The sequence below is a fragment of the Vicugna pacos genome, chromosome X (assembly GCF_048564905.1).
Source record: "Vicugna pacos chromosome X, VicPac4, whole genome shotgun sequence".
Classification (NCBI taxonomy): domain Eukaryota; kingdom Metazoa; phylum Chordata; class Mammalia; order Artiodactyla; family Camelidae; genus Vicugna; species Vicugna pacos.
In genome coordinates this window covers 113,605,774-113,630,624 of record NC_133023.1, presented here as the reverse complement: position 1 = coordinate 113,630,624, position 24,851 = coordinate 113,605,774, and the positions used below count along the sequence as shown (strand labels likewise).

Here is a 24,851-nt window from a genome sequence, read left to right as displayed (position 1 = left end):
CTAAGAACTCTTTGCTTAATCCAAGGTCTCCTATATTTACTTCTGAAAGTTTTATAGTTTTACCTCTTACATTTATATCTAGTCCATTTTGACTTAGCTTTTGCATGTGGTGTGAGGTACGGGGTCTAAATTCATCTTTTTAGAAAATTGAAGTATAATTGATCTACAATAGTATGTTAGTTCCAAGTGCACAATACAGTGAGTTGATATTTTTATACCTTTCAAATTGACTCACCATAAGTCTAGTTACCAAGTATCGCCATACAAAGATATATTATTGAGTATTTCCCTATATATATATTACATCCACATAACTCATTTATTTCATAACTAGAAGTTTGTACCTCTTAATCTCCCTCACCTGTTTCTCTCATCCCAACCACCTCCCTCCCCTCTGGCAACTACCAGTTTGTTCTCTGTATCTAGAGAGTCTGTTTCTCTTTTGTTATGCTTATTTATTGGTTTTATTTTTTTAGATTCCACTTATAACTGAAATCATATGGTGTTTCCCTTTCTCTGTTTGACTTTTTCACTTAGCATAATCACCTCTAATCTGTATTGTTGAAAAGGGAAGATTTCTTTCTTTTGTTATGAATGAATATTATTCCATTATGTGTCTGTGGGTATATATATATACACACACACATTTTCTTTATCCATTCGTCAATCAATGAACACTTAGGTTGTTTCCATATCTTAGCTATTGTAAATAATGCTGCAATGATCATAGAGGTGCATATATCTTCTCAAATTAGTGCTTTTGTTTTTGGGGTATATACCCAGAAGTGAAATTTCTAGATCATATGGCAGTTCTATTTTTAATTGTTTAAGGGACTTCTGTACTGTTTTCATAGTGATTGTACCAATTTACATTCCCACCAGCAGTACACAAGGGTTCCCTTTTCTCCACATCCTCGCCAACACTTGTTATTTGTTGTCTTTTTGATAACAGCCATTCTGACCAGTTGTGAGGTGATATCTCATTGTAGTTTTCATTTGCATTTCCCTGATGGCTGGTGATTTTGAGCATTTTTTCATGTACCTGTTGGACATCTGTGTATCTTCTTTGGAAAAATGTTTACTCAGGTCTTCTGCCCATTTTTTTAAACATTTTTTTATTGAGTTATAGTCATTTTACAATGTTGTGTCAGATTCCAGTGTACAGCACAATTTTTCAGTTATACATGAACATGCATATATTCATTGTCAAATTTTTTTTTGCTGTGAGCTACCACGAGATGTTGCATATATTTCCCTGTGTTATATAGTATAATCTTGTTTGTCTGTTCTGCATATGCCTGTCAGTGTCTACAAATTTCGAAGTCCCAGTCTGTCCCTTCCCACCTCCTGCCCCCTTGGCAACCACAAGTTTATATTCTATGTCTATGAGTCTGTTTCTGTTTTGTATTTATGTTTTTTTTTAGATTCCGCATATGAGTGATCTCATATGGTATTTTTCTTTCTCTTTCTGGCTTACTTCACTTAGAATGATATTCTTCAGGGACATCCGTGTTGCTGCAAGTGGTGTTATGTTGTCATTTTTATGGCTGAATAGTATTCCATTATATAAATATACTGCTTCTTCTTTATCCAGTCATGAGTTGATGGACATTTAGGCTGTTTCCATGTCTTGGCTATTGTAAATAGTGCTGCTATGAACATTGGGGTGCAGGTGTCATCCTGAAGTAGGGTTCCTTCTGGATATATGGCTAGGAGTGGGATTCCTGGGTCATACGGTAAGTCTATTCCTAGTCTTTTGAGGAATCCCCATACTGTTTTCCACAGTGGCTGCACCAAACTGCATTCCCACCAGCAGTGCAGGAGGGTTCCCTTTTCTCCACAGCCTCTCTAGCATTTGTCATTTGTGGATTTTTGAATGATGTCCATTCTGGCTGGTGTGAGGTGATACCTCATTGTAGTTTTGATTTGCATTTCTCTGATAATTAGTGATACTGAACATTTTTTCATGTGCCTATTGATCATTTGTATGTCTTCCTTGGAGAATTGCTTGCTTAGGTCTTCTGCCCATTTTTGGTTGGGGTTATTTGTTTTCTTTTTATTAAGTCGTATGAGCTGCTTATATATTCTGGAGATCAAGCCTTTGTTGGTTTCATCATTTGCAAAAATTTTCTCCCATTCTGCAGTTTGTCATTTTTTTTACTTATGATTCCCTTTGCTGTGCAGAAGCTTGTAAGTTTAATTAGGTCCCATTTGTTTATTCTTGCTTTTATTTCTATTGCTTGGGTAGACTGTTCTAGGAGAACATTTTTGACATGTATGTCAGATAATGTTTTGCCTATAGTTACTTCGTTGAGGTTTATTGTATCTTGTCTTACGTTTAAGTCTTTGATCCATTTTGAGTTTATGTTTGTGTCTGGTGTAAAGGAGTTTTCTAGCTTCACTGATTTACATGCTGCTGTCCAGTTTCCCCAACACATCCTTATTTGGTTTTAAGAGTGGTGGGACTGACAGGGGACTATGAGAAACTTAGATTAAACTTGTGAAGAGCTTGCACACACTTGCTTACTCCCAAAACAAGGAGAAGATTGAGCCTGCATGGGGCTCTGGCTGATTTACCATGAATGCCCCAGCACATGCTTTGGCCCACACTGAGCACTCACTCTGGCTCCTCTTGCTCCATGGTGCAGCTCTGCACTAGGGCAAAGACTGCTGCTGCTGAGGAGAGTGTGAAGCTGTTGGGGGATGGAGTCAGCTTGGACCTGCACTACATCTGAATGGGATGAGGGAAGCAGATTGGGAGTGGTCTGGAATTCTAATTGGTGTCTTGGAACTGCCCAAACATGTGCCCCAGCCCACACCAAGCACCCACTTCTGGGCCCTTTTGCTCCATGGTGCAGTATCCCACGGGATGAAGGCTGCTATTGCAGGTTGAGAAGAGTGTACAGTTGTGGAGGATGGAGCTGGCTCAGACTTGGCACTACATCTGAATGGGTCAACCATTGCTGGTGCTCTCAAAAGCAGCAGTTTGGAAGTGGTCTGGGACTCTGGTGTGCATTCTTTCCCTTCCTTTGTGCTACTATTATTACATATATTACATTTATATGTGATTATAACCCCAATATACAGAGTTATAATTATGAACTGTAAAATCGTATCTTTTAAAGAGGATAAAGAAAAAAGGAGAGAATACATTTATGAAGTCTTTTAGATTAACTCACAGTTTATAGTTTCTAGTGGTCTTCATTTCCTTCTGTGGATTCATGTTATCAGTGGCATCATTTTCTTGCTCATGCATTGGTTTATTCTCTCCCCTTACATTTTTGTAATCATCATGTGTATTGTAGCTTTATATGTTCTAAAATTAAGACTACATTTTATAATTATTGTTTTATGCGGTTGCATTTTGGACCAGTTAACAGAAAAGATATAAATATATGTGTGTATATGTATCTGTGTATGTATATGTGTGTATATGTTTGTAAGTATATATATGTGTGTGTGTGTGTATTTTATATTTGCCTATGTATTTAACCTTTACTTTTATTTCTTTGGATGATTTGATTACTATCTGGTGTCATTTCCTTTTAACCTGAGGGACTTCCATTAGTATTTCTTGTAAAGGACATCTGCTAGCAACAAATTCTCCATATGGGAATGTCTTTATTACATTTTCAAAGGATAGTTTTGCTGTCTATAGAACTCATGGTTAATTGGTTTTATTTTTAACTTTAGCATGTTCCATATGCTATTGTACTTCCTCTGACCTCCATTGTTTCTGATGAGAAGTCTCCTTTTAATCTTACTGTAGTTCCCTTATATATGAGGAATCATTTTTCTCTTGCTGCTTTGAAACTTGTCTATTGTTGTTGGCTTTCAACAGTGTGACTGTAATTTGTCTCAGAGTGAATTTTTTTTTATGTTTGTCCTACTTGGAGGTTTTTGAGCTTCTCAGATGTATAGATTATTTTTCATCAAGTTTGAGATGTTTTGGGAATTATTTTTTCAAATATTTTTTCTGTTCCTTTTTGTCTCTTTGCTCCCTCTTGGACTCAAATTACTCATAGGCTATATTATGGATTAAATTGTGGCCCTCCCAAATTCATATGTTGAAGGCCTAACCCCCTGTACCCCAAAATGTAATCTTATTTGGACATAAGATCTTTATAGAGGTAATCAAATTAAAATGAGGTCATTAGGGTGGACCCTAATCCAATATGACCGATATTCTTATAAAAAGGGGAAATTTGGAGATACATACATACACAGGGAAGATGATGTGAAGACACAGAGAGAAGACAGCCATATACAAGCCAAAGAAAGAGATCTAGAACAGATCTTTCCCACACAGTTCTTACAAGGGATCAACCCTGCCAACACCTTGATCTCAGACTTCTAGCCTACAGAATAGTGGAACAATATATTTCTGTTTTTTAAGCTACGCATTTTCTGGTACTTTGTTTTGGTAGTTCTAGCAAACTAATCTAGGTTGGTATACTTGCTGGTGTCCCACAGGTCTCTGTGGATCTGTTAATTCTTTTTCTTTCTGTTCTGAAAATAAAATAATTTCTGTTCATCTATCTTCATGTTTATTTGTTCCTTCTTCTGCCAGCTTAAATCTGCTATAGAATCCTCCCAGTGAATTTTTAATTTCAGTTATTGTAACTTGTCAACTCAAATTCCCATTTAATTCTTTTTATAATTTGTATGTTTATATTTTTATGTGATTAATCACTGCCTTCATACTTTGCTTGAATTCATTAAACATGATTTTCTCTAGTTCTTTGAGCATATTTTTATGTCTTTGCCTGCTGTATGCAACATTTGGGCCTTTCAGAGACAGTTTCTATTAACTGTTTTTTTTATTGCCTATATATGGGTCACATGTTACTGTTTTTTGCATGTCTAACTTTTTAAGTGAAAACTGGACATTTTGGATAATATTACCTCTGTGTCAGCATAGCTTAGTGGTCAGCCAGTGGTTGGTCTGATTGTGATTAAAATCTTAAACCAATAAATCTCCCACCCCTTGCCAGTGGGTCTGTATGTATGATGGGAAACACAATCAAAGTTTAGACCATTTACAAGTCTGTCCTAGCTCTTACTTTCTATGTGAACAAGGCCTCACTTTTTTCCAGGGACAAGTATATATCTGGGACCGACTTTAACCTCTCCTAAGTGGGCGTTGCAACCTTGCACATGCATGTGGTCTGCCAAACCCCCAGGGATATATGGGAGCTTCTCAAGGCCCACTTTGCTTCTCAGTCCTTGGATATCCACATTAAATTTCTTGCTGGTTTCCTGGTCTGTAGCTCTTCACAATTAGTATTGAGACATTAGGCTAGCTGTGATGTTGGCCTTTCTTGATTATTTTCTACTGAGATTGCTGTTGTTTTTATCAATGCCACTGGACATGGGTTTTATTGTGCTTTGCTCCAAATCATGGCAGCACCCAACATCAGTGGAGCTATCTGTCCTTGTGGCCTCCACTTCCCATTTAAAACCACCATACCGCAAAGATGGTGGGAGTAATGGGAACAGTCCCCTAATTAAAATGCTTCAGATTCCCACCATTCTTACTCAAAGTTTTTTAAATTAATGCCTCTCAATTTATTGTATGATTTTGGTCAATTTCAAGAGTCATGAAGGAGTTGTTTTTGACAGTTTTGTTCAGTTCATCTTTGCTCTTTGGGGAATAGTTTTGCTGAATAGTTTTGTCTTTACTTAGCCACTGCAGTTTTCCCTGTATTTATTTTAGGTGTCTTAGTAATTTGTTTTTCCAATTGTTTTTCTTTGTTTTGTAATTTGAACTAAAATGTGGACATTTGGGATTTCAAGTTCTTAGCATGATTCTTGTTTTGTAATTTGAGCTAAAACTTGAACATTTCAGATTTCAAGTTTCTCTCATGATTCTTGTGCTGCAGAGAAAGTAAAGAATAAGTTGGTTTTATTCCAATTCCTAATGTAGTCATTATGCTCAGATTTAACTGCCAGTCATTCAGGAATCAAAGTGCCCTAGTTTGGCTTGCAGTCTTTCAGGAGATGATGTTTTTTTCTTTGTAGTAAGCATGAGAAGATTGAGTTGATCCATATGCAATTGCCTACTCTGACTAAGATTTCTAGCTATAGCTATTTTCCAGGTATTTCTAATTATTCTGCAACCAATGATTGTTAGATCTTGGTTTAATCAAATTCATATTAAAAACATATTGAGTCTTTAGTATATGTTTGGCACTGTGGGGGTTACAAAAAATTTATTCTGTGACTTCATGGAATTTTCAGTCTAGCTGGAGAATCAAAGCTTACATACTTAACTCATTTAGGAGGACAGTTCAAATCAAGGCAATACTATCATATTTGATACAAACAGTATTTGCTGTTTACCATCAGGAAAGAAAGAATTCTGTGTAGTCCAGATGATCTGAGAAAGGCTTCTTTGAATGAATAGGATTTGAAGTGGCCTTTGAAGAATGAGTAGAGATTTTACATAGAGTGAAGAGAACATTCTAAGGTAAAGTATTATCACCAACACCATGGTCAGAACCACTGAGAACTGTCCCCCTCGCCCCATGCCAACTAGAGTAGTTTGTCTTCTTTAATCATATATACCCACTCCTTCAGCATGTACCTCAAATCATAAAAGGAGAGTTTTGGCACATAAGTGACTATTCACAGGGAAATCATGAACCATTCAATGTGACTAACACTGTGTCATCTCCCATTTAACTCTTCTGGAAACCATCTTTGTCATTTGTTTCTCCTGTTGCACCGTTGCCTCTTCTTTTCTGGCAATTCATCATAGCTGCCCAGAGTTCACTATGGTCGCTGGAGCTCCAAAGCATCCCAAGGCATTTAGGGGGGCTCTTCATTATACTACATCTTATCCCACAACATCTGTGCATCTGAAAAAGGGTTTTCTCCAACAGAACATTACAGTTGACCCCACATGGATGATGGGGTGCCTTATCCATACTTTAACTACAAATCCTCAGCAGTCAAAGGCCACTCCCAAAGTACATGTGGGCAATCCCTGCTATAAAGTCATCCCCCCCATGGTACAGGGGCACCCTTTCCAGTGGGCACCAGCATCAGTAAGCTTCATCCAGAAGCAGCAACCTGTGCTTAGCACCTGTGCTCAGAAGAGCCTGACAAAGATTTGAAAAACCCTGACCTATCACCTAGATATGGAATGTGTGGTTGAAGGGTGTGTGTGATCATGGGTTGTAGGAACTACTCGTACATTGCCAGCTGTAAGTCCTTACTGGCCAGATCTATGCCCAAGTTCTCTGCCTGTACCATAATGCTATCCCACTGTGTCTCTATGGCTCCTAGAAGAAGTCCCTTGACATTATATTCTGTGGTATTCAGAAACGTGCACTGTAACCAAGGATACACCTGGAAACCCCAAAGTGCAACTGCACCTGCTTTGACCTTAGACCACCCTTGTGTGACATAAACTTTACCTCAGCCTGCCCTGTCCTGCCATACTCATTACAGTAGATGCATTGATGAAATTGGCCATGTCCTGCTTGACATTATTGTCTCTCACCAAGGGCCACAGTTGTTATTGCTTTTCAGATCCCCCAAATTTTTAGCTCTTGCTTTTATTCTCACAGCATACTAAATAAATATAGTATATGTAACAGTGCTCACTTTCATTTCATATAGAAATCTGCAGTGCTCTGCTTAGTCAAAAATGATCATCTATTTCTGTCTTTCAACTTTACTGTTTATTCAGCTTCACTGTTTATCATGTCTATAATGCTTATAGACACTTTGCTTTAAGCAATATGCTTACTCATACTTTTTGGGGTTTTTTTGGATTGCAGTTTTGCTCCTTCATACTGTGAAACCACCTCTCTATTCTGGCAATGCATTTTTAACCCACCTCAGCTAAAGCTCTTCATGTTCTAATCTGGTATCTAAATCCTACTACCTAGATGCTATTGGTAATCTATTTTGGCCTATCTCAGGATGTATATGTAACTAGCCCATCCATGGTGAAATATATGTTAGTAACTAGAGCAGAGGTTGAAAAAGGTCCACATTTTGGCTGAATATAACTTGAGGATGTATTTTTGGCCAAACCTTTCTGGCCACCACAATGTTAGATTTACTTGTGGTATCCACAACAAAGTGCTTCTGAAATATCAAACTAAAGGAAGTGCAACTGACCAAGGGCCCAGCTGCCATGTGAGTCCACACTTCCCACAGACTGCTCTCAACTATGAACTGAGCATGGATGACAAGGATACTAATGAAGGCCAATTTCTTGGAGATTCATAATCCTCTAATGACCACCTTTGCTTGAGGACTCCCTAACAACCTTGTTGAAACCTTCTTAGAATTGCATCTGCAGTTTAAGACCTTGTCTCATTCTCTCTCTCCTCCACAGGGATTGTAACTACATCATGGTCTGACAGCTCTACCAGTTTTTTTCAGACTCTCTCCCCATTTTTCTCACACATGTTTCCCCAGATAAACCACTTGCACATCTATTCCTGTCATGGCATCTCCTTTTCAGAGGACCCGGACCAATGTAGTTGTCAACATTACAAATTGGAAGAGTTCTTATATAATATGCATTTCTGGCTCCTCCCAAATCTGACAGCACTAGGCCTGTCTGGCAATAATTAGCTAGAGCTGAATAGTGCCTAGGATTTTTGGACAGAACAAACATTCTTCAGTTTACCCCTCTCTCCACAATCCCTTGCTTTCTCTTATACTCGACCTATTTATGTTACTTGCCTAGACCCCATTGGCATTTAATTTTGAGACCCTGATATAAAGCAGCATTCTTTTAACTCATGAGATCAAATATATTATTGTGCTAGTTAAACATAGACACAGATATGACAGATACAATCTCAGCTTGGACCCTTTGCATTGGCCTGTTTTATACCAGACATCTTCATGAATAACTCCTTTTGTTCAAATGTCATTTTTCTCAGTAAAGTCTTTCTTGATCACTATGTTCAAAAGTCCTACACCCTTTCATCCTGCTGGGTTTTTTCATAGTTCTTATTGCCTTATAATATACTGTATAATTTACTCATTTATTATGTTTATCTTTAATTGTCTACCTCCTTCCACTAGAAGATAAGCATGAAAGCAGGAATTTTTGTCTGTTTTCCAAGTGCCTAAAATAGTTCCTGGCATTAAGTTGACACCCAATAAATATTTGTTAAATGAATTGATTAGCTAATTAGTTGATCAAGAGTGTCAGGGAAGTTTTCTTTAATGAATTGATACTTAATCTGAAACCTGAAGAATGGGTAGGAAGAATGAGAGGGAGGACATTGTAGACAGAGGAAACAACATATGTGAAGGCCCTGAGATGATGGGGCAAGATAGATGGGGCCAATTATGTGAAGACTTGAGTGCTGTTTTAAAGAGATGACTCAATATTTTGTCTGCCCTCAAGTAGCCCACAGAAAATGGGAAGAGAAAAATAATGAAACAGACAATTATTATATGTGTTGTAAGTGCATTAATAAGGGTATGCACAAAGAACTGTGAAAACACTGAGTAGGCAGCTACTAACTCTTCCTAGGAGAGTTAGGAAAATTTTACAAAGAAGGTGACATTTGAGCTAGTCTCAGGCAGGAAAGTGGCATGATTAAAGTGTTTTAAGAAGATTAATCTGGCAGTAGTATGGAAAATGGATTGGAATATGGGTGGAGTGGAGGCAAGAAAACGATCTAGTCTATGGCAGTAGTCCAGGTATGAGGTGATGAAGGCATCTATAGGAATGGAAAGAGAAGGACAAATCTGAGAGGCATTTGGAAGGAAAAATTGACAGGAGCTAAATGGACTCTTGGCTTTAAGCCTTTAGGAGGTAATGCTTCTTCCTTAGTAATAACCATGAAAAGATTCAGATTGACCTATTATGTAATTGCTTACTCTGACTAGAATTTCTAGCTATGGCTTTTCTCCAGAAGTTTCTGTTATTGTGATTGATACTTGTTGGACCTTAATTTACATTAAGATGGCTTTAGTCTCTAAAGGTTGGGAAGCTCTCAAAAACATCATTTTGACTATGAAGCAACAAATTATTCTATTAAAGGAGAAATGAGGAAAGCCATAGTGCTACATGGAAGTTTTACAGTAAGCACATAGTTTTTTTTTTTTAGGGATAATGTATAAAAGATGGAAAGAAGGATTAATATAACAGGTGGTATGTGCCTAGAGGATTAATATTTAGAAGAATAAGGCCCCAAATTACCTCAGACTTGTAGAAATACATACTTACAAAGACAACAAGAACAATATTTTAACTATGTTCTGAGAAAGAAAAAGTACATGTGTTCTAGTATGGATAAGTTATAACTTGATATTGTTAAACCACTCTCAATGATCAAAAGAATTAAGGAGAATAAGGAGAGGTGCTTTAAGACTGGGTTTATACAATACCACTTCTAACAAAGAAAAAGGAGGAAGAGTTTTCAGTCTTCTAATCAATGAGCTGAACTTGAGTTAGCTTCTGGAACAGATTTTCAAAGTAAGCGAGTGCTTAGAAAATTACAAAGTGACCAATACACAAAGACATTCCACACAAATCTCATGTTTATTTCTGATAATTAGAGATAGTTTATAGAAATATGACAGATATAACATGTACATGGAATTAATGAATGAAATTTAAGCAAGATTTTAGCAAGTCTTTTATGATACCCTTAGGAACAAGAATTATGAACCTATATTGATGGGTTAGATAATTAATATAATTATGTATTAATTAATTAAATTACCATAACAGACGATAATCAAACGAAGAGTTTTAGATGGCCTGCTGTGAATCCTACCTTAGGCTTGACCTTGTCAATATTCTTATTACTTACTAAGTGAATATTTGCAGCATACAACTTACCAGATTTAAAGAGGCTGTGAAGCTGGAAGCAATTCAATCCAATTTCCACAAACATTTATGGAATTCTTCTAAGTACTAGGAAACGTATTGCAAAAATGAATGTCTTAATACTGAGGAGTGTCCAAGTATTACTGGTGGGAAAAACTCTTAAACATAATTTCAGCAAAATGTATTAAGAAAGAAGACAGAGGCATAAACAGACTACTATAAAAGGACCCAGGGAAGCTACTGGTTCATTCTGGTAGTTTAGGGAGGAATTCTTTGATGAGGTGATATCTCCACTGATTCTTGAAAGATGAATAAAAGACAGAGTAGGAATGGCTTCCTGTTTGAGAGAACAAGAGCAGGAACATTAGTTTCTCAGAAGGAAGAAAGAGTATAGTGGGTCTGGGAAGTTATAAGCAATGAAGCACAAGGAGCTAAATAGCAGGAAGTGAGGCTAAGAGGTTGCTCAGGACCAGATAATGGAAGACATTACATAACATGTTAAGGAAATTGGACTTTACCCTGAATGCCCTAGGGATCCATTCGCAATGAATGACATATTATTATTTTAGTTCACTCTTCCTACAGTGTGCAAAGTGGATTGAAAGGAGGATAAATGTGTGTATGGATAGGTCAGTTAAGTGGCTTTTGCAGTTTTTGAGTGAGGAATAATGGCGGACCTGGACTGGTGTATAGAGATGTAATGCAATGGTTCAGGTTTGATAATCATTTAGGGGTAAAAGTTATCATTATTTGAAAATTGTCTGCAAGGGAGAAATTTTAAAGAGGAGGTATCAAGTTTGAAGCACAGATTTCACATTGAACTAGTTCTACAACTGATTGGATGATACTCAAATTAACTATGAGGAAGAGCACTGTTAAAGGAGTCAGTTTAAGTAGGGGAGATTAGGACGCCATTAGAAGGTACTTCATGAGGACAGAAATATTTGTTTTGTTTACTGATGTATTTCCAGTACTTACAATAGTGCCTGGCACCTAGTACATGTAAATGTCTGATATATTTGCAATAGAAGTCCTAGGAGGGGAGGGAGAGAATGGTACAAAAACAATATTTGAAGAGATAATGACTGAGACTTTTCCAAAAGTAACAAAGCATACAAACACCCATTTATTATCTTACAGTTCTGTATGTCAGAAGACAAGGCATGGCATGACTGGGTTCTCTGGTCATTTTATTAAAGGCTGAAATCGGGGTGTTTGTTAGGCTGTATTCTTTTCTGGAGGCTCTGGCTAAGAATCCACACCCAGACTCATTCGGATTGTTGGCTGAATTCAGTTCCACATGGCTGTAGGACTGAGGTTACAGTTTCCTTCTTGCATATCAGATGTGGGTTACTCTCAGCTACTAGACACTGCCTGCATTACTTGCCATGTAGTCCTCTTCATCTTCAAAGCCCACGGAGAATCTCCTTGACAGCAAATTCCTCTTCTGTTTCAAGTCTCTCACCAGAAAAAGCCCATCCCTTTTAAGAGATCGCTGGATTAGGCCAGGGGAACCAAAGATTATCTCCCTTTCTTAAAGTCAGATGTGCCATATACATAACTTAATCATTCAAGTGAAATCCTATCCATCATAGTCACAGTCCCACTCGCCCTCCAATGGAAGGGATTATAATATGGCAAGAGTCACTGGAAGTCATTTTAGAATTGTCTATCACAAGCATCAAGTCATAAATTTAAAAAGTGCAGAATAAATACAAAGAAAACCTCATCTAAATGTATTTTAGTAAGCACTGCTGAAAAATAAAGAAAAAGAAACAATTTTAACAGCAGGTGGCTAAAAAAGTAGCAATTAGATTGGCTTTCAATTCTCAACAGAAACAATGTTAAAGAAATGATACCTTCAAAATGCTGGAGAAAGTAACTGCCAGTATGAAATTCTACATCCAGTAAAAACAGCCTTCAAAACAAAAATAAAATAGATGTTTCCCTATGGTCCCTAACTTAGAGAATCTTACACCAAACACCAAAGGAAATATTTAGTATCTTTACACAGAAGTCAAATGATCCCAAATTAAAGCTTGGAGGTATAAAATGGGAGCATTGGAGAGGTTAAATATCTGAGTAGATCTGAATGTCAATGCAATATATCAGTAATTATATTTAATATAAGTTAACTTAACACATCAATTAAATGACAGATTATTAGGTTAAGAAAGAAAATCTAACTACTGTTTATAAGAGACACAAAAATAAGAGTGGAAGAAATAGACAATGCATGTACAATGCAAAACCAGCCCCCGAAAATCTTATGTAAATATGTTAATATAAAATAAAACTGACTTTAAGAAAGGATTCCTTAAGAAACATAGAGATTTTTAATTATAATAAAGGACACCCACCAAGAAGATAAAATTATTATTCTAATTTGTATGCACTTAACAGTCAAAAAATACAAAGCAAACATTGACAGATATCCAATAAATAAATTCAAAGTCATAATCAGAAATCTTAACACACATCCTTCAGTAACTAATAGAACATCAGATAAACAAAACCAACAAGTATACAGAACAGTTGAACAATAATATTAACAAACTTGACCTAATTGACTAATATATGTAACAACGATGGAATACACATTCTTTTCTGCACCCAGAAGAATAGATGATATGGTGGGCCATAAAGTAAGCAATTACATTTGCACTGAGGATGTGTTTTTTTTTTTTGCCACAAGGAAATGAAGTTAGAAACTAATAATTATAATAAAACTAGAAAATCTGTCTAAAATAAGTAGTTTACTTTTAAATAACCTGTAGGGCAAATTTTAATAATAACAGTAGAAATGTGTAGATTTATGTATCCAGCCAAAGACCATTCGTCTGGATGAGACCACACTCTTTTTCACTTGTGAGTGGACAGGGGATTTGGTATTCTTTGGGGTATTCTTTTAAAGAACAATTATTTTCCAAAAAATAGTTTGCCCCTTTCCAAAATAGGGTGTTCTTTTAGTTATTTCTCCTTTTTCCTGATGATTTTTGATGTTGAGCACCTTTTCAGCTAACATCATACATAATGGTGAGACTGAAGATAGGGAACATGGCAAAGATGTCCACTCTCACCGCTCTTATTTATTTAACACAGTTCTGGAAGTTCTAGTCATTACAATAAGGCAAGAAAAAGAAATAAAATGCATACGTATTACAAAGGAGAAATAAAGCTGTCTTTATTTGCAGATGCATGATTATCTACATTGATTACCTTAAATAATCAACAATAAGAATCCCAGAGCTCATAAGTGAGTTCAGTAATGTTACAGGATACAAGAGCAACACACAAAAATCAATTACATTTCTGTATACTTACAATGAACATGCAGAAATCGAAATGAAAAATGCCTATCTGTAATTACTTCAAATAAATTTACTTATGTATAACTCTAACAAAGTATGTATGATGAAAATTATAAAATGCTGATGAAAGAAATGAAAGGAGGCTTAAGTACCTGGAGAGGCAAATCATGTTCATAAATTGGAAGACTCAACATAGTAACTATGTCAGTTCTCTCCCAAATTGATCTATAGTTTTAATGCAATTGCTACCAAAATCTCAGCAAGATGTTTCTGTAGATACAAAAAGATTATTCTAAAATTTAAGTAAAAAGGCACACTCCTTAAAATAACCAAAACAATTTTGAACTGACCAAAAAATGAAAATATTACATATTCATCCCTACTTCCACCATACTCTGTATGATACTACTATAATGGATATATGTCATTATACATTTGCCCAAACACATGAAATGTAGAATACTCAAAGTAAACCCTAATGTGAACTGTGGATTTGGGGTGATAATGATATGTCAGTGTAGGTTCATCACTAGTAACAAATATACCACTCTATGATGGAGGATGTTGATAATGGTGGAGGTTATGCATGTGTTGAGGCTGGAGGTAAATGGGAAACCTCTGTATCTTTCTCTCAATTTTTCTGTGAACTTAAACTTGCTCCAAAAAAAGTCTTAATTTAAAAAAAAATGTTCAGTGGGCAAAAGGCCTGAACAGACACTTGACCAAAGAAGATATATAGATGGCAATTAAGAATATGAAGAGATGCACATCAGTCATAATTAGTAAAATGCAAATTAAAACAAAAAGATATCACTGCATGCCTATTAGAATGGCTAAATCCAGAAGACTGACAGTACTAATTTGCATTCCCACTAACAGTGCATGAGGATTCCCTTTTCTCCATGTCCTCACCAACATTTGTTATTTGTAATCTTTTGGATAATAGCCATTCTGACAGGTGTGAAGTAATATCTCATTGTGGTTTTGATTTGCATTTCCTTGATCATTAGTGATGCTGAGATCTTTTCATGTGCCTGTTGGTCATCTGTATGTCTTCTTTGGAAAAATATCTATTCAGGTCCTCTGCCCATTTTTAATTAGGTTATTTGGTTCTTGATGTTGAATTGTATGAATTCTCTGTATATTTTGAATATTAACCTCTTATGAGATATATCATTTACAAATACTTTCTCCCATTCAAAAGATGGTATTTTCGTTTTCTTCACTGTGCAAAAGCTTTTTAGTTTGATGTAACCCCATTTGTTTATTTTTGTTTTTGTTTCCCTTGCCTAAGGAGACATGCCCCCCAGATATTACTAAGACCAGTGTCAAAGAGCATACCGCCTATGTTTTCTTCTAGAAGGTTTGTGGTTTCAGGTCTTACATTTAAGTCTTTAATCCATTTTTAGTTTATTTTTGTGAATGGTGTGAGAAAGTGGTCTACTTTGATTCATTTGCATGTAGTTGTCCAGGTAACCTAACACCATTTATTGAAGAGGATATCACTTCCCCACTGCATATTTTTGCCTTCTTTGTCATAGATTAATCACCTTTATAAGTGTGGGATTATTTCTGGGCTCTCTGTTCTGTTCCATGGATCTTTGTGTCTGTTTTTGCACCAGTATCAATACTCTCACAAGTGGAGAGTATCAGAAGGACAAGAGCTGAAAAGCAATCCTTTTATATGATTGGAAGGTTAAAATTAGTGAATTTTTAAAGAACCACTTCAGTTAGATAGTGGGGTTGAAGCAAGATCACAATGCACAATATAACAGTGGCTGGTGAGAAAATATAATTAATGGTTATTGACCACTTATGCTTAGCTCTTAGGAATTTCTTCTTTGTTTTTTTAATACTCTGGTTGAGATAATAAAATCTGTTCTTTTATATAGTTACATCTGTAGTGTCATTCCTATAGCCTTATAAAAAGTTATTTTTTATTGTTACTAACTCTTCTTATTGTCAGATTTTCTAGGATGTGGTGCCACAGGTTGTCCCACCTACAAATCAGGCTCCAGGACCTGCTGAGGGGAAGAGTCACATGTTGGGCCCTTCAACAGCTCAACTTCAAAAGCTTATTTCCATTAGCCATCCACTGGCACCATACAGCCTCCAAGTCTCTCAATTGTGTTTGGCGGCAACATACAGATCATTTTGGTAAGATATGTAGAGAAAGATACTTTGTTTTTCATTGTGATAAAAAAGTAACATAAACCATTTTTAAATGTACAGTTTACTAGTGTTAAGTATAATTACGTACTTGAGCAATGACAGATACATTTCATGTGGACTGAAAATACTTTCCATGGAGTTGTGAAGACCTCTAAACATTTAGTTCCATGATTACCCTACAGGTTGCCAGAAAGACAAAAATAATATGGGATAACAGTAAAATCTCATCCTAGCTAGGGGAAAGGGACACTGCCCTGCTCTAGCCCCACTCTGTCTCCCTGTCTCATCTAAGGAAAAAAGAAAGAAAAGAAAGCCTCAATATATAGGGGAGAGGGTTTCAAACACATACACTGGAAATTCTATAGCCAGGGAATGTATTAGATGGCAGAAGGCTAAAAAGCTTTACCCCTGTATATTAGTTTCCTAGCACTGCCATAACAAATTACCATAACCTAATTGGCATAAAACAGCACAAATTAATTTTATCACAGTTCTGGAGGCAGGAAGTTTGAAATCAAGATATTGGCAGGGCCATGTTCTCTCTGAGGGCTCTAGGCAAGAACTCCTCTTTGTTTCTTCTGGATTATGGTGATTACCAACAACCCTTGATACTCTTTGGCTTGTGGTAACATCACTCCATTCTCTGTCTGCATGATCACATGGCCTTCTTCCCTGTGTCTCCTTTGTGTCTTCAAATCTATTTCTCTCCTTATAAGGTCACCATTTGTTGCATTTAGAGCCCACCTTAATGTGTTATATCCTCGTCTTATCTAGATTATCTTCTTATTTCCAAATAAGGTCTTATTCACAGGTACTAGAGTTTAGGACTTCAACATATCTTTTGGGGAATACAGTTCAACTCACAACAGCCTGGAAAGGAACAAAAACAATTATGAAGGCCACACTCTCAAGACACAGAACCACTGTGCACTCCAAAGGCTTAGACTTAATCCAAAGATTAGAGAATTTCCTCCTCCCTCACAAACTGCAACCAGCTACTGAAGTAGCAGTGGATTACAGCTGGGAGAGCTTCAAAAGACAGACTCTTTGAGGTACAGCACAAAACGAAAGGCCAAGGCCAAGAAGGAATACAAAAACAAGATCACTGGAGGAATTTAATGCCTCTGGTACTCATAGAGACAACAAACATCAGACACAGCCCAACCTTTGGGCAGATTGATATAGTCACTCTAAAGTCCTGCTTACTTCAGTATCAACTGCTTTATACATGTCTATCTTTCAACAACAAGAACAAAATTACAAATGTACTAAAAGGCAGGAAATAACTTGAGAGATAAAGCACTGTCAGAACCAGACACATATGACACAGGTGTTGAAATTAGCAATCAGGAAACTTAACTATGATTAATATGTTAAGGATTCTAATGGAAACAGAGAAAAAAAGACCAGATGTATAATGTGATCAGAGTGATGGAAAACATAAGAAATAATCAAAAGGAAATCAAAATCACAGTAACATAAATGAAGAATCATTTTGATGGGTTCATTTTTAAACTTGTCCCATCCAAGGGTAGAATGAGTGAATGTAAAAATAGGTCAGTAGAAATTACCTAAACTGAAATACAAAGAGAAAATGAGAGTGGAAACAAAAAAAAATACCAGAGTATTCAGGAAATGTGGAACAATATCAAAAGTTATAACATATACATGAATGGAATACCAGAAAGAGAAGAAAGAAAACTAAGCAGAAGAAATATTTGAAAAAGTAATTTCTAAAATCTTTTCAAAATAAGTGACAGACACCACATATCCAAGGAGCTTAGGGAAGTTTTTAAAAGCCACACACAAAACCCCACACTTAGGCAAAAGAGCAAAAACAAAGAGAAAATATTGAAGGCAGTCAGAGGGGAGAAAAACACTTTAATTATAGAGAAACACAGATAAGAATTACAGCAGAGTTCTCATCAGAACTATGCAAGCAAGAACACAATGGAATGACAACTTTAAAGTATTAAAAAAAAAAAAAAGAAAAATTGCCAGGCTCAGATCCTATATATAGCTATCCTTCAAAAGTGAGAAAGAAATAGACTTGCTCAGACAACTCAAAGTATTTTAAAGGACGTTCTTCTCTCAGAAGGAAAAAAATGATATAGGTCACAAACTTGAATCTACACAAAAAAGGAAGAGTGCTAGAAAGGAATGAAGATAAAATATAAATTTTTATTTTTCTGAATTGCACTAAATTTTAACTGTTTAAAGTAATAATAATGATGATGTATTTGGTATCTATACCATATGTAAGAGTGAAAGAAAAGACACCAGTGTGGCAAAGGATAGGAGGGAGAAATTAGGAATATTCTGTTAAAGGTAAATCAATAAAAAAAACTGACAATACCAAGTTCTACCAAGGATGCAGAGGAATGGGAGCTCTCTTTCATTGCTGATTGAATGCAAAATAGTGCAGCTTCATTGGATGACACTTTTACAGTTATCTAAAGGTACATTATTTTGAAATGTACATCATAAACATTAGGAAAATTACTAAAAAGTTTTTTTAAATAGTATGAATAATAAGTCAAGAAATGAGATAAAATGGAATCATAAGAAATATCAATGAAAAATCCAAGAATGTAGAAAGAGAGAAAAAAATACAGGAAAACAAGGAGTAAATACAACAAATGGAAAAGAGCAAGAAGGTAGATTTAAAGTCAACTACTCCAATAATTACTTCAAATATAAATGGCCTAATCACACCAGTCAAAAAACAAAGGCAATCATATTGGATCAAAAAAAAAGATACAACTATATGTTGTCTTCAAGAAATGCACTTTAAATATAAAGATTCAAATAGGATAAAAGTTAAGGAATGGTGTAGGAACATGGGATATATGGAATTCTTGCACCTTTGGCTCAGCTTTGTTGTGAACCTAAAACTGCTCTTAAAAAATAAAGTCTACTTAAAATGTTTTTAAATTTAAAATTAAGGGATTGAGATAGACCATGAAAATGCTGATCAAAACAACAGTAGTTATGTTAATTTCAGACAAAGCAGTCTTCAGAACAAGAAAGATTATAATGGATAAAGAGGCACATTACATAATGATAAATGGGTCAGTTCTCCAAGAGAACATGTAACAATCCTAAAAATGTAGCACCTAACAACAAACCATCAAAATACATGAAGCAAAAACTGATAGAGATACAAGTAGAAAGGCGTTAATACCTCTTTCCCAGTTAACAATATCTATCAACTATCAACCAATTTGACCCAATTGACATTTATAGGACAATTCATCCAACAACAGCAAAGTACACATTGTTCTGAAGTTTCAATGAGACATTCACCTAGGTAGATCACATTCTGGGCCATAAAACAAAGCTCAAAAAATTTAAAGACTCTAAAAACATATAGAGTGTGTACATTGGCCATAATGGAACCAACTAGAAATCAATAATAGAAAGGTAGAAGAGTCCAAATATTTGGAGATTAAGCTATACACTTCTAAAAATGTACAAGTAAAAGAATTCTTAAGGAAAGTTAAAAATATTTTGAACTAAATGAAAATGAATATACAGCTTATCAAAATTTGTGGTAAGCAACTGGTATCCTTATAAAGGAAAAAGATACACCATGGTATTTTGTTATGGCAGCCTGAGCCAAGACAGACGTAAACTACAAAATCTTACTCATGAATTCTAGCAGATATTCAAGAAATAAATATTACCAATTCTACAATTCTCTCCCAGTAAATAGAAGAGGAAGGAACACTTCCCAACCTATTTTATGAGATCATCATTACCCTAATACCAAATATGACAAATATAGTAAATCTACAGACAAGTATTTCATGAACATAGACATAAAAACTCTTGCCAGAATATTAACAAACTGAATCTAACAATACATAAATAAGATAGTACATCAAGACCAGGTAGGGTTTATCCCAGGAATACAGGGCTCTTTCAAAATTAAAAAATCAATGTAATTCAACAGATGAACAGACTAAGAAACACTATATGATCATCTCATTAGGTTCATAAGAATGATTTAACAAAATTCAGTAGCCATATATTATAAAAGCTGTCAAAAATTAAGAATAGAAGGGGACTTTATTAACTTTAAAGGGTATATATGAAGAACATACAATGCACATCATATTTAATGTCAAGAGACTGAATGCTTTCGCCCTAAGGTCAAGAACAAAATGGTCTCCTTTTCTCATCAGTCCTATTCAGCATTGTTCTGGAAATCTGAACTGGTGCAATAAAGCAAGAAAAATAAAAGACATACAGATTGGAAAGAAACAAATGACCATTTTCCCCACAAATGATAAGATTATCTATGTAGACATCTCAAAAGAATCTACCAAAAAACTTATGAAAATAAACAGGTTTAATAAGGTTGCATGATGCAAGGTCAATATACAAAAGTCAGTTGCTTTCCTATATAATAGCAACTTACAGTTGGAATTTGAAATTAAGAAAGCAATTCCAAAAACACATATATATGTCTGTGTATATACACACACACACATATATATATATGCAGAATCTGTGTGCAAAAACTACAAAACATTGATGAAAGAAAAGAACATAAATAATTGGAAAGACATTTCACGATCATGGACTGGAATTCTCAATATGATATATGGATTCAATGCAATCCCACTCAAAATCACAGCAGACTATTTTATAGATAATTGACAAACTGATTCTAAGATATATGTGGAAAGACAAAGGTACCAGAATAGATAATACACTTCTGAAAAAAAAATACAGTCTATGGAATTGGATTACCAGATTTCAAGACTTACCATAAAGGTGTGGTACAGTTGACCCTTAAACAACACAGGGATTAGTGGTGCTGACTTTTCAAGCAATCAAAAACCTGAGTATAACTTATAGTCAGTCCTCTGTACATAGGCAGTTCCTCCACATATATGGTTATGCATCTGCAAATCAAACCAGCTTCACATCATGTAGTACTGTAGTATTTACTATTGAAAAAAATCCATTTATAAGTGGACCTGCACAGTTCAAACCCCTGTTGTTCAAGGATCAACTATAATCAAGGCACTGTGGTATTGTTAAAAGGATAAATACATAGATCAGTGAAACAAAATAAAGAGCCCAGAAATAAACCCACACAGATATGGACAATTGATTTTCAATTCAGTGGACAAAGGATTTTTTTTCAACAAGTGGTGCTAGAACACTTGGATGTTCCTGTGCAAAACAAAACAAAACAAAATGTTGACACCTGCCTCATACTTTGTGTAAAATATAACTCAAAGTTGATCACAGGCTTAAATGTAAAATACAAAACTATAAAACTTGTGTGAGAAAATGTTTGTTATCTTGGATTAAACAAAAAGTTCTTAGATGCAACTTCAAAAGCATAATCCATAAAGGAAAAAATGGTAAATTGGACTCAATCAAAATTTAAAACATTTTCTCTGTGAAAGACACTGTTAAGAGAATGAAAAGAAATGCCACAGACTTGGAGAAAATACTTGCAAAACACATATCTGTGAAAAGACTTGTATACAGAATATTTTAAAAACCTTTTAAAATTTAACAATAAGAAAACAAACCAATTTTTTAAAGGGTGAAAAGATCTGAACAGACACTTCACCAAAAGATGTAAGTATGGTCAACATCATTTTAATTAGGTAAATGCAAATGAGATTCCACTACACACTTATTAGAATGACTAATTTTTTTATAAATTGGCAGTACTAAATGCTGACAAGAAAGCAGAGCAAAAGAAAACTTCTATTCATTGCAGGTGCTAATGCAAAAATGATACAGCTACTCTGAAAGACAATTTAGCAGTTTCTTATAAACTTAAACATGAACTTGCCAGCAGTTGAACTCCAACATAGTTACCCAACTGATTTGTAAGCTTATGGCCACAGCAAAGACCCACACATGAATAACAGCTTTATTCGAAATTGTCAAAAGTGGGAAGCTACCAAGATATCCTTCAGTAGGTTAATTAATAAACTGTAGTACATGCATAAAATGGAATACTATTCAACAGTAAAAAAAGTAATGAGCTATTCACACAACAGCATGAATCTTAAATGCATTTTTTAAGTAAAAGAAAATGGACCATAAAAATATACATACTATGTGATTTCCTTCATATGACATTCTGGTAAAGGCAAAACTATAGGAACAGAAAACAAATCAGTGGTTGCTAGGGATTTGGGGAGGAGATAATATGTAATACAGGGGAGTTTTCTTAGGATAGTGGAACTAATCTGTATGGCATTATGCATTTGAAAAAAAAACCCCATAGACCTGTATAGCAAAAAGTGAACCTTAACGTATTAAAAAAAGTTAATCAACCAGAAGGTCAGATCCTAGGATGGAATACAGCCTGTGACAAATGAATCCAGCTATATTACACATATATAACACAATTCATTGAAGGGAATGGAGGGGGTGACAGGCATAAATAACATTGGAAAACAGTGTTCTGACTGGAAATCATAAGGGTAAAAAGACAAAAGGAACTATACACAAACACTATACTCTAGTTGGTAAAGTTGTTTCTTACAAGGGTACAGATTTACAATTCTAAAACTACTATATATGTATACGGGGATTGAACACTTAAGAGCATGGCAGATGGTGGGAACCAGGTTTCTTACCATTAGAGGATGTGATTACAGATAAGCATAGGGGGAATGCTAGAATGAATCATATGGTACTGGATTAGAGTTGGAGATATCAGTGTAAACTCATATTTAGCCTAATATAGATACAGATGGATAGATACAGAAGTAATTACAGTTGACCCTTGAACAACATGGGGGTTAAGTGTGCCAATTCTCCACACAGTCAGAAATCTACATACAACGTATAGATGGCCCTCTGTATACACGATTCCTCTGTATCCCAATTTCTGCATTCTCAGATTCAACCAACCACAGATTGTATAGTACTGTAGTATGTACTATTGGAAAAAATTCCACATATAAGTGGACCTCTGCAGCTCAAATCCCTATTGTTCAAGGGTCAACTGTATAGATATGTTTTACACATAAATTGGTATATCCCCTAGCTCTGTCCATTGAGAGGGCCTAGAGGCAATGACACCCCGGGAGCAGTGAGCACACCCATATCTTGGTTTCTAATGCCATGCTCCAATAAAAGGAACCAAGGATCCTTGGAGAAATTGATTATTCTAGGGCTGGGTCGGGGAAAATACAATATAAACTTGGACAATCTTCAAGTAAGGAAGTGCTCAAAAAAATGATGAGGGACACGAGAGCTAACTAAAAGAGCTTCTAATAGCCAAAATTGGAACAATTTGAGTGAGGAAAAATAATGCTGTATTGGATCATAACCTAGAGTATAAAATAAATATCCATGAATCCATGCTGATATAAATAAATGATTGAATGGGGAGAGTACAGACAAAAGCTTCCATACAAAAGAATTCGAAATAATTTATGTAGATGTTAATTCTTCAGTCCTAGAATGCAGGCTGCACGTAGTGATTTGCTGCAAATGAATAGAATATGGAAAGAGGATAGAGTAACTTTAAGTGGAGAAACCTAGCAAACACTACATTTGATAACATGTACCATTGATATGATATGGCTTTCCTGCTAAAAACGTATAACCCCACTTTAACCATGAGAAAAGCATCAGACAAACTCAAATTGTGAGACATTCTAACAAAATGCCTAACCAATACCTCTCAAAACTGTCAAGTTCATCAAAAACAAGGGAAGTCACAGACCAGCAGAGTCTAGGAGGACATGATGACTAAATGTAATGTGGGTCCCAGATGGGGTCCTGGGACAGAAAAGGGGCATTAGAGAAAAACTAATAAAATTCAAATAAACTATGGGATTTAGTTGATAAACAATATATGAACATTAATTAGTTGTGACAAATTTACCATACTAATGTAAGATATTAACAGTAGGGGTAACTAAGTAAGGACTATATGGGACCTCTTTGTGTTCGTAACTTTTCTGTGAGCCTAAAACTATTCTAAAATTTAAAACAAGTTTATTAAGAGAGAGGAGACAGGAGTGGAAACATCAAGCCATACATTTAACTATGAAAGGGAATATGAAGTGGGCTTATAGTGTTGGGGAAATACTGTTTTACAATGGAAGATATTACAACATGTTTGCTGATAAGAATGATCCAGTCAGAGGGGAAATTTTGATGATGCAAAAGAGGGTGATGGAACGATTTAACAAGTATAACCTGAGTACGAAAGAGATAGGATCTGACTCATAAATGGGAGTGTTGGCCTTGGTTAAGTGCACAGATATTTCAGCCGTAGTAACAGGAAGGAAGGCAGAATGTATGGGCACAGATGCATGTAAGTGGGTATATGTGTAGCATGGGTTTGTGGAGATTGTCTTCTAATTGCTTTCATATTCTCTTTGAATGAGTAAGCAAGGTCCTCAGTTGAAAGTTGGAAGGGAGATGGAGTTTTGGCAGTTTGAGGAGAGAGGAGACAGTGTGAAATAGTCTTCTTGGAGAGTGAGTGAGTGATTTTACTAGGAAATTGTGCAAGGACTGTTTGACAGTTTTGAGTACTCATTTGAGATTTTTGG

General features: G+C 35.6%; 1 protein-coding gene across 3 annotated transcripts in view; it reads left to right on the top strand.

The window, feature by feature from the left end:
- Positions 1 to 24,851, top strand: part of TMLHE (trimethyllysine hydroxylase, epsilon) — a 58,372-nt gene that overhangs the window by 3,016 nt on the left and 30,505 nt on the right. The window contains exon 2 of one of the 3 annotated variants that reach the window (XM_072956496.1): positions 16,094 to 16,284. The exons of 1 other annotated variant lie outside the window; for it this stretch is intronic. In XM_072956496.1, the coding sequence (XP_072812597.1) occupies positions 16,104 to 16,284 (181 nt within the window). In that variant the 5' untranslated portion in view covers positions 16,094 to 16,103. The remainder of the gene's footprint in view (positions 1 to 16,093; positions 16,285 to 24,851) is intronic. One more of the 3 variants, XM_072956498.1, reaches the window with a different exon arrangement.